Below are 11256 nucleotides of genomic sequence, written 5' to 3' on the forward strand. Positions count from 1 at the left end.
TAAAAAAAAAAAAATGCATTAAAAAAAAAAAAAAAAAAAAAAAAAAAAAAAAAAAAAAAAAAAGTTAAAAGGTAATGAGGAAGACAATGATGTACCATCAATTGGATCTGTACCCGAGATCTGTGGATAAGAGCAATAGAGCATCCTCAAATTGAAGAATTTGGGGAGCACCCTTCTCGTTCCGCCATGCTGGCTTCAACAGCTCTGCGTCGGTAGTTGAAATCAGGGATTCCAAGTCGTCTGTCGTCGGCAACCCTGACCCGCCTTCCCCCGAACCCAAATCCATTATCCATACTCTTTTGGTAGGGAGGGTGAGCTCTCAGTTCTGGTGCTGGAGAGAACTGAAAAATTGGCGCCAAATTGCCAAAATGTTAGCGCCAGATCGAATTCCTACCGAATATATATAATCTTCGGATTTTGGATATGATCATTGCAGATTGCAGATTTAAATAATTGAATGGGCCGTGGGCTTAGATTGAAGTTCTCCTTATAAATGAATTGAGGCACATGTCCATTAAAAATGGGCTAGGTGAAAATTTGCCCATTTTTATATTTGAACTTAAGCGCAGCCTTACCTTAAGGAAGGGTACAAATTAATACAGCATTATTATCTATTTGTCTCATTTATTTATTGTTATGATTTATGAATAATCAATCAATCAATCTGTCGTAAATATCCCACTCCCACACATTATCAAAAGGGAAAGAGAGAGAAACCTATTGAAGATGGAAAACATATGGTTTTTGTAATCATGTAGGTATCCTCAGCTCATATATATTATATTATTCAAATCAAATGTAACAGTTGAACTTATACAGTAGGCAATTAAATTCTTAATTATAGTGAGACGATGATCACATGCATGTTCATCCCTAAACATGACGACGACACATGTTTTATTTATATATTTTATTTTTTGTTAGCCATCCAATCCAGGTAGGTAGGTTACCGCACATGCATCCGTATGTATCATTCATCAGAATCAGATGGATGAGTTCAGTTGGCACCGCCGGCGAGATCCGACTTAGCCGTTGATTGGTTTGCAGTGGTGGTGGTGTGGGTGGCAGGAGTAGTAGTAGTAGTAGGTCTGCATTGGCTCTGGCAGCCAGGTCCACTGTTGGCTGAAGTGGTGCCACAGTAGCCCCACTGGCTGCAGCAAAATCCGCTGGGACACAGACGCCCACCGGCTTGACTCCCACACTGTTGTGCCATTATTGTTGTTGCTGTCAACAACAAGCTGCCTAAACCCAAGAGAGCAACAGACATAGTAGTAGAGTATTTCATTTTCATTCTCTTTTATGTGTGTATATATATATATATATAGTATGTAGGTGTTTTAATTTGAACTTGATCTTTCTTTGATGTGATGTTGGGTTATGTTGTACGTGTGTGAATATAATGAAACTGGAAGAAAAGAGGCAGCATATTTATAGGGAAGTTTGGAGCGCGCAATTAAGGTAATTAGCTGATCGAATATATTATATACTGCATAACTGTGCTCGATCCAGCTGTGCTAGCTAGCGGTGATAATGTTCGGATAGACTTGGGAGGTTGAGCCATGCATATATGTTTGACTGTTTTTTCGGTGGACCTTATCCAACCTTAAAATATAGCTTAGCCTGCTTCAACTTGTAAATGAAGATGAAGCATATATATATATATATATAGATAGATAGATCCTACTATATTTAGTACTGTCACTCTGTCAGTGGAAAATAATAAACAAAATTGAATTCAAGAAATGTTGGCTGCATGCATGCACACTGACTTCATATATATTGCGCTGCTGAGTAATACATATATATATATATATATAGCTTACCAGGCCAGGATTAAGCTATGCACGCCGTGTGTTGCACCGTGCTTGTCCTTATTACTTTGTTGACGGCACGCATCTAGCTAGTTAGCTAATTAATTAAAGAAAGAGATCCAGAACTCCGAGCTAGCTTTGTTTACATGGATTCTGGTTTTATATATTTATGTGTTGAAATAATTAAGACATTGATTAAATAGTAAACTTGATGGAACTGAACTTTTTGCAACCATGCAGGCCTCATCGATCTTATTCAAGATTAAAACAAAAGTAGTCGGACATTACAAACTACAGTAGGCAGGGTGATCCTAAGATTTGTGAGATGATCATCACATGCATGTATGTTCATCCCACTTTAGTTTCATAACCTACCATACCATACAATACCTATCTAGAATTATTAAAGTAAACGACGACGACACATCTTTTATTTTTTGTTAGCCAGGTTACGGCACATCGGCGTGCGTGCATGGTGGTCTAACGTTATAGTAGCTAGGATCAGATCAGTTGGCACCTCCGGCGGGATCCGACTTAGCGGTTGATTGGTTTGCAGTGATGGTGGTGTCGGCGGCAGAAGCCGTAGTAGGTCTGCATTGGCTCTGGCAGCCAGCTCCACAGTAGGCTGAAGTGGAGCCACAGTAGCCCCACTGGCTGCAGCAACGGCCGTTGGCGCACAGACGCCCACGGGCTTGACGCCCACACTGTTGTGCCATTATTGTTGTTGGTGTCAACAACAAGGCTAAAGCAAACAAAACAACAAACATAGCAGAGTACTTCATTTTCTTTTATATATGTATAGTAGCTAGCTAGATAGGTGTTACGTTTCTTGATCTTTCTTTGATGTGAATGAAACGGGAAGAAAAGAGGCAGCCAATTTATAGGGAAGATTTTTGGAGCAAGCTAAGGTTAGCCCAAGATAGACTACTGATCGAGCTGCGCTGATAAACTTGCATGGGAGGTTGAGCCCTTGAGCCATATATGTTGACTGATTTTACCTTATCCAACCTTAAAAAATAGCCTACCCTGGTTCAATTTGTAAATGAAGATGAAGCATATAAATTATATATATATCCTACTATATGTAGTGCTGTCGTTGGAAAATAATAAACAAAATTGAATTCAACAAATGTTGGCTGCATGCATGCACACTGACTTCATATATATATTGCTGAGTAATACATGTATATAGCTTACGAGGATTAAGCTATGCACGCCGTGTGTTGCATAGTGTCCTTATTACTTTGTTGACGGCACGCATCTAGGCTAGCTAGCTAATTAATTAAAGAAAGAGATCCAGAACTCCGAGCTAGCTTATTAGCTTTGTTTTCATGGATTCAGCTGGTTTTATATATTTATGTGTTGAAATAATTAAGACATTGATCAAATAGTCTTTAATTTGAACATACAATAAATTCTCCTTCTCTCTGCTAAGACTTTGTAGTCTAATTACATCAAGTTATAATAAGAAGTTGTGAATTCAAATCTCAGTGGACGTGATATTAACTCTTTGTGGTTCGGTAGGTAAGTATTGCATTGTAATAGATTCGGTAATACTCAAAAAAATTCTTGGCCTCTATACACGAGGTTAACTAATAGTAACGGATATGTTTAATTACACAAAGGCTTATACATGATGTGTTATGTTGTGATAGTGTAAATGAATATTATAAAAGAATAACGAGATAATAAGGCATCTTATGCAAAAATGTAAAAGGAAAAAAATTACATATGTAATAGGTCTTTTGAGTTGGGTTAGGTCTTGATATATAATCTAGTAAGCGGTGGATGAGTTGCGTGAAAGGAAAGAATTCTCGGCTATAGAAGTTTGAATTCTTTGATCTCAATTACAGGGTTAGCTAGCTTTTTACCATTGTTTAGATATGTACTTGAGCTTTTAGAGAGAGAATTCAGTCTATGTTTTTACAACAAATTGACAACTTGATTTAAGGATCGTAGTGGGATTCCAATCACAATTGTTGAAGAATTGCTTCGATTTTGGAGATTGATTGTGCTTCAAGATATTTAAGTTTGTTGATTTCAATTGCAATTTACTTTTTTTATTGAAATGTTTATATTGATTTTTAATTTTATTCTAGTTATATGCATATGTGAAAATGTGGAGCTAATTCTTAGAAAATTTGCCAAATTAAGTTTACTTGTGAGGATGTTAGAGTGTTTTGAATTACCATAGAAAGTCATTTGAAGACATTAATTTATTACCATAGAAAGTCATTTGAAGACATTAATTTCAATTCTAGCTTATTGGAAGCATACTTTTGTGTAGACTCTTGGTAACTTGAATTCTTATTGGTGTAGATTATTGTATAATAATGGTCGCATTATACAAGAGGTCTAGGAAGCGTGTAGTTGCCAAGAGATTCCATTTCTTTGATTATACTTGTGTTCGTTTACTTGCTTTTTACGCTCTTGTGTTTAATCGAGCATTGTTCAATTTCTACACGCCATTGTTAGAGAATGACATTTCAAGTGAAATTTATATCTTACTCAAATTTACTTTCCATCTACTGCTTACTAGATTATATATCAGGACCTAATCGTACCCAACTAAAAATGGCATACTATATTAGTAATGTATGAGAAATAATAACAGAAGTTATGATATGATATTTTGTCCAAAAAAATTATATATTATAACTTTTAGAATATAATGTATTAAAAATTAATATATATAAATTAGGAATATAATTAATCTGAATTGGAACTTATTACATTTGTAGATATATTCAAGAGTATGCCACGTAATAGTAAAATTAAAAAAAATGATAAAATTAAAATGGAAGTTTTGCAACCATGCAGGCCTCATCTTATTCAAAATTAAAACAAAGTAGTGGGAGTTTACAAAATACAGTAGGCAGGGCAATCGTAAGATTTATGAGATGAGATGATCAGTTCATCATCCCTTCATATGTAACCTACCCTGGCCTAGTATTAAACTAAACTAACGACGATGAAACATCTTTTATTATTTTATTTTTGGTTAGCCATAACTCTTGGGTAGGGTTACGGCACAACTGCGGTGCGGGCGTGCATGGTGGTCTAACGTAGGATGGATTATGAGATCGATCAGTTGGCACCACCGGCGGCGGGATCCGACTTAGCAGTTGATTCGTTGGCAGAAGCAGTGGGTCTGCATTGGCTCTGGCAGCCAGCTCCACAGTAGGCTGCAGTGGAGCCACAGTAGCCCCACTGGCTGCAGCAAAGCCCGTTGGCGCACAGACGCCCATTGGCTTGACTCCCGCACTGTTGTGCCATTGTTGTTGGTGCCAACAACAAGGCTAAAGCAAACAGAACAAGAAAGGCACTAGAGTACTTCATTTTCTTTTATATATAATCTGATCTGATGTGTTGTTGTGCTAGTTGGGTTGTAAATGAATGAATGAAATGGGAAGAAAAGAGGCAGCCTATTTATAGGGAAGATTGGAGCAAGGTGAGCTGAATATAGCCTACTTCAATTCAATTCTCTGAGCTGCGGACATCGATCGGATAGACTTGGGATATGGAGCCATAGTTGTCTGATCTGTTTTTACGAACGGTGGATCTATCTATCTATCTATCTTATCGAACCTTAAAATAATCATCATCTGCTTTTAAGTTGAGGATCGGACGGATGGGATGAAGTATATCATATTTAATTAGTAGAGTGTTGTCCGAAAATAGACAAAATTGAATTCAAGAAATGTTGGCTGCATATGCAGACTGACTAGTGACTACTACTTCATCATATTGCTGAGTAATAGAAGAAGCTTACACGAGTTAAGCTTTGCACGCCGCGTGTTGCATCGTATCCTTATTATTTACGCATCAAGCTGGCATGGCTACCTATATACTCCCCAGCCTCCTCCGTCGGTTTAACCTTAATTCTCTAAAAATTCTTTTTCAGAGTTCATTTCGCACTTGAGCTACCCATTAAATTGTTACTACAATGGTTAGTTTAGTATTAAAATCTCAACATACATACATACGAATAATTAATTAGTGCATTTAGTAATTAGTACATACTACATATATAGTTGTTAAGTTCCAAATTAAACATATATATATATTATTTAAGATATATTTGTATTTGTACAATATTTTGATATAATATGTCTAGCTTTAACTAGCAAGCGAGTCCAAAGCTAGATGGACAATTACAAAATGAACAATACAACACTTCACATATCATGTAGCAATACACCATACCGCCACTATAGGCAAATTATGCTATGGACCAAGTCCACCTTGCAAGGTGGACCTGAGTCCAAAACTACGTCGTTTTTGTCTCGTTTTTTTTTCTTCTTTAAATTAGTAAACATATTGCTGAATATAGAGTTGTCCAAAAATGTGTGAATGTAGAGGTTTCAAAGTGTGAATGTAGAGTATAGAAATCGTGAATGTAGATTTATGATTATGTGAATGTAGAGTTGCCCAGAAATGTGTGAATGTGGAGGTTTCAAATTGTGAATATGGAATACAGAAATCGTGAATGTAGGGTTATGCATGTGTGAATCTGTAATAGAGTTAAGAAGTTCTAGCAACTTGTAGCCCTGTAATGTGTGAATGTGGAGTTCTCAAGTTGTGAATGTGGAGTATAGGACCTGTGAATATAGAGTTTTAAATGTGTGAATGTGGAGTTTACAAATTGTGAATGTAGAGTATAGTGTATGTGAATGTAGAGTATAGTTACTAAACATATAATCTTGTAATGTGTGAATATAGAGTTTACAAATTGTAAATGTAGAGTATACTGTACGTAATGTAGACCCAGGTCCACCTTACAAGGTGGACCTGGATCCACGGCATAACAACCCGCCACTGTATGTATATGTAACCGAAAACCGTACCCTATCTTCTCTCATATACATACTCGCATAAACCAAATATAATATAATCTTGTACAAGCTAACAAATTAAAATATATGCTGCCTAGCATGTTCTTAATTTTTTTTTTTTAATATGACAAAATTATATATTTCACTCATTCAACTGTAATGCTATTTATTTATTATAATTTATACATACTGTAGAAAGTTGGGTACTGTGGTCAGTTAGTTCTTTCGCCCACCGGTGCACTGGTTTAGATTTTCACAGGGAAAAACGCGATGGGTGTTTCCATCGGAGGATGAATCAGGCGGAGCAGAACCTTGGGCGTAGTTACCTTGATTCTCATTTACATCATTTTCTGAAGCTTCATCTTCATCTTCATCTTCATCACTAGGGATAGTGTTGCTGCCTAGAACTTTTCGACCAAGATTTGGCGCACCAAGAATCCGTAGCCGATGGTCCTCCACGTCAAAATGTTCCGCACTGGCTTGCATATTCCCCACGATCAACACCAACGCCATGCACACCACCACCAAGCTGCAACTCCTCATGATTCAATAGTCTCGTATATCCTCCCGCCCGCCCTCCCAATATACTAATCTGGAACGTAACAAATTAAAATAAATATAAAATATGCTTACGCACGTACGTTAACACATGAATGAATAAGCATATATATGGATCATCATCGTCATATATGTGCTATAAGTTTCAAATGATCGAGGCTGAAGCTAATTAATATAATAATCACAACCAAATTAATGCATATAGAGGAGTAGGGATTACCGCTTTGTTTTCTCTTGGCAGAGGAGCTGATCCAACAATCGAATACGTTTTGATGATGCATGATAAAAATGTAAATCGTAATTTATAGACGATATGATCAAGTTGTTGGATCACTTTTATTACTTGGTGGGATTAGATAAGAGTAATGATATATGGAAGCAAGCGTGATCTTAGCACTAGTTAAGATGGTGCACAATCATAATATAATAATCCGTCCTAACTACTTTACACACACACACACACAAACCCCACTAATCTCAGCAATCATTAATGTATATTATGGATGATTAATTATTCAAGCTAATTTTAATAGATTAGCTAACCGTTTGGCCCAAACACTAGCTAGTAACGATCCGTTGATTCTAATAATAATTTTTTAATTTGAGAGTGCGCTTCTCTTATGTGCATTCAGTACCTTATTGATTAATATATTTTTTAAGCCAAGTACCTTGTAGTCCAGTGGTATCAAACCTTTCCTTTTATACGGGAGGTGGTGGGTTTGAGCCTCAAAGTAGTTATGAACAGATACTGCATTGTAATAGAGTTAGTAGTATTCAAAAAATATATATATATATTTTTTAAATTCTTGGGTTGGCTTGATATAATGACTTTTTATTAGTTTTATTACACAATCTTGTGGGCACAACTTAATTGATTAATAAGCATATATATGTTGTAAATTGGTGCACGGGTGCTTTGGGTTTTAATTCATAATCGTCACGGTGACGGTTGTAGTGGAAGAAGATGGATGGGCACTAATTAAAGAGGTAATTATGATTAGGGGAGATAATGTTGAAAGTTTGTCCGCTAAATCTATGTTTAGTGGCATAATGTGAATTATGTTACCACACTAGATTTAGTGGGAGGTGACATTTCATATTTACTATGATTACCATCTTCAATATTCAATATCTATTGCGGACTATGATTTATGATCAATAATTGTTCAATATGTAATATCAATCAAATAGTTATTATGTAACAATAAAATGTATAATTTCACAATAATTGTGAGTGATAATGCTTAAATTCTCTTGGTAATGCTATCATAAACTACCAAATGACTTGAGATATAGATTAAAGTAATCGGGGACTGTGTTGAATAGAGATTGATGAAGTTCAAATCACTTGGGATAACTTATGAATTAGGTAGTGTGTATATTAATTGATAAATCATGAACCCTTTTTCAGTCCAAAGATGAAGCGTTTATACATGGAAGAAAGATGTAGCTCTTACCCTCAATGCTCAAGCCAATGTAATAAAGAGATATGGAATATGACTACGACTAATGGGGAGCTGTAGCCTTGAATCAAATGTTGGTAAAACATTGTAACAAATTAAATTATATTGGTTGGTTTTAATCTTTTAGTAATCTCAATCGAGTATTTGAGTTTTTATGAATTTAAATATGTTGAATGGCTAAGAATAACTCAATCTATAACTAACTAAATGACTTGCTTATTGGTGATGGCCGAATGACTTGTATGCTAGCGAAGACCAAGTGAATATCAAGCATCTATAATTAAGTTGAACCGCAATAGCTCACTGGCTTATTAAATAGTATTTTGAAGCGACAGTATGTGAATTATGTCTAAAGTAGGCAAATCTCTCGTGGACACTGTCATTTTTTTTTTAAGGTACATATTTAATTTAACTACTTAAATTTAAAAATATGCTCCACATCACTTTATATAAAAAAAAATAAAAAATTATAGAATTTCTCGTGTAGCAGGCTACTAGGCATCAAAATAGGCTTCAATTTTCATATATTGATTAACAGACGGGCTAATGGGCCCCCAACCAGAAATGCGAAGTTTAGACTAATTCTTGATGGGCCTAACGTCCATCCGCTTCTCCCTCTATAGACTAATAGACGTGCTAAATCCGCTTTTCTGTCTCCCTCGGACGAAATTCAAACCTTCGCGCCAACACGAAGCTGAGAGAAGATGAAGGACGTCCATTTGCAAACTCCTCAGAATCTCGCCAATCGCAAATCGAAATCCATTCATGATCACTCTAAGAAGACTCTGAAAGTTCGTATCCTTCTCGCCGGAATTCTGATCGGTTTTTATTATTTATTTATTTATTTATTTATTTATTTATTATTTTTTTACAAGCACTTGCATTAGCATAACACGTATATGTATACCTTGACCGATCTTCTACATGTTTTGCAGAATGCGAAGAAGAACTTGAATTCTGAGTTCGCTGCGTTTGTGGAAGGTGCTGCATTGCACGAATCGCCAAATGACACCGCCGACTTTTCTCTTATTTCCGAGGCTGTGGATGATTATCAATTTGGCGATTCCACCGAGGTAATTTCAAAATTCACTTCTCAATTCCTTCTTCAGATGCGTAACTCTACTGTCTCATCACAGTTTTAGGAGCATGCGTAGTACATATTTTATATATTTTTGTGCAGAAATTTTACAAATGCATTTGAATATTTACATCTTATGTATGTATATAAGCTCCACCTGGATTGTTTATAGAAATAATGTTGGGCATCTGATTCTGTTCCAGAAATTTGTTTTTCCATTGCTTCCAGAAGTTTCCCCTTCATCAGACAATGGTGGTCTCTCTGACCTCACTTCTGTGTCATCTGGAATTGCTTCTGATATATACTCAACAGGCATTTCCTCAACCTATCAATGCCAGAATTCTGAAGCAAAGATTTCTGTTGACACAGAAATGGCAATCAAGCATCTAAGACAGGTGCGAAATCAGGTCATGAATTCCACAGATGTGGATCTGCAGTCTAAGAGGCTTCTGGATGCAGTAATTGATGTTGTAGTGCAGGAGTTCTGTGGTTTCCCCGAAAAGAAGAAATGCTCAGACTCGCCTATTTTGAAGAAATGTTTACTGGTATCACTAACTTTCCTGCTGTGGATCCTTGCTGTTTTCTTTGGTTCACTGTTCAGCTCTAGTGGAACACAACCCTTCCTTGGTCCTCTACCAACCTGAAATTGTCCATACATTAGATGATTACTAGAAAAGTGTAAGCACTATTTTTTCTACCATGCTGAAATCTTTTTATGCTTTTGAATGCTACTGAACTTCGAACTGATCTACAAATTTGTCAATCTATAGCATTTTCTTTTGCCTCTGAACTACTTCTATAGTCAGACTATACACTACTTGATTAAATAGGTTTAAGGACTGAACTTTTACTAGGACTCTATATTTAGATAGGATATGAAATTTTAAAATTGTTTGTTAACGGGGATGGAAAATCTCAATTTCTGTGCGTTCGCATCTCTAAGTTAGTGTAATACAAAGTTCAGATACAGTATTGGATGAGATTTAAATGTTTATGTAGTTTGATACATGTGGATTGAATACTCTTTTCCGGTACCTTAGTTGCAAGTTGGATTACTTAGTCACTAGCGTGAGACCTATATACTGCGAGATATATCTTACATAAGTAGTTGATAGCCACTTAGAAGAGTTGGGAGTTGTTGAATGCTAGTAAATAGGATGGGAATCTGATTGCATGATTATAAAGGGAGCAGTTAGAATCTAATTTGATTATTCAAAAGATGGGTGATGCATGTGAATCTTGATTTTAGGAGTCAAGTAGCCAAATTGATGGTTAAAATATTTGTTGAACTTATCATTCGTGTTAGACTGTTAGTAGCTACTATACGGGACTTCCTTAAATGAAGATGTGTAGAAAACTGTTACTCCGTATTACTTAACTGTGAATTGGAGTTCTACTACTGTTTTTTTTTTGTTTTTCCTGTAATTAGATCCTCAAGCTCGGAGACTGGAAAGAGCTGTACTGGCTATGCAAGAAAGAGACAACTTCATCCACATGCCTTTTAAAACAAG

The 11256-nt window shown here is 36.0% G+C and overlaps 2 protein-coding genes across 2 annotated transcripts; one reads left to right on the plus strand and one right to left on the minus strand.

The window, feature by feature from the left end:
* Positions 1-997: 997 nt before the first annotated feature.
* On the minus strand, positions 998-5225 carry LOC116013533 (agglutinin isolectin 3-like). Its single transcript, XM_031253348.1, has 4 exons — positions 4910-5225; positions 4238-4269; positions 2329-2596; positions 998-1242 (listed from the first exon to the last, which is right to left on the minus strand). The coding sequence occupies exons 1-4, from the start codon at positions 5148-5150 to the stop codon at positions 998-1000; spliced, it is 786 nt and encodes a 261-aa protein (XP_031109208.1). The 5' UTR covers positions 5151-5225.
* A 4146-nt stretch (positions 5226-9371) lies between these two features.
* LOC116013541 lies at positions 9372-11256 on the plus strand. The gene is made up of 4 exons (XM_031253359.1): positions 9372-9458; positions 9603-9740; positions 9949-10423; positions 11175-11256. The coding sequence occupies exons 1-3, from the start codon at positions 9372-9374 to the stop codon at positions 10387-10389; spliced, it is 666 nt and encodes a 221-aa protein (XP_031109219.1). The 3' UTR covers positions 10390-10423; positions 11175-11256.

Source organism: Ipomoea triloba, chromosome 1, assembly GCF_003576645.1.
Source record: "Ipomoea triloba cultivar NCNSP0323 chromosome 1, ASM357664v1".
Taxonomy (NCBI): Eukaryota; Viridiplantae; Streptophyta; class Magnoliopsida; order Solanales; family Convolvulaceae; genus Ipomoea; species Ipomoea triloba.

Coding starts and splice junctions, on each gene's coding strand:
- LOC116013541 (XM_031253359.1), top strand. CDS start 9,372: ATGAAGGACGTCCATTTGCAAACTCCTCAGAATCTCGCCAATCGCAAA. Junction 9,459..9,602: donor ACTCTAAGAAGACTCTGAAA/GTTCGTATCCTT, acceptor CATGTTTTGCAG/AATGCGAAGAAGAACTTGAA. Junction 9,741..9,948: donor AATTTGGCGATTCCACCGAG/GTAATTTCAAAA, acceptor ATTCTGTTCCAG/AAATTTGTTTTTCCATTGCT.
- LOC116013533 (XM_031253348.1), bottom strand. CDS start 5,150: ATGAAGTACTCTAGTGCCTTTCTTGTTCTGTTTGCTTTAGCCTTGTTG. Junction 2,597..4,237: donor GCTCGATTAAACACAAGAGC/GTAAAAAGCAAG, acceptor CATATATAAAAG/AAAATGAAGTACTCTGCTAT. Junction 1,243..2,328: donor TAAGTCGGATCCCGCCGGAG/GTGCCAACTGAT, acceptor TCTTGGGTTTAG/GCAGCTTGTTGTTGACAGCA.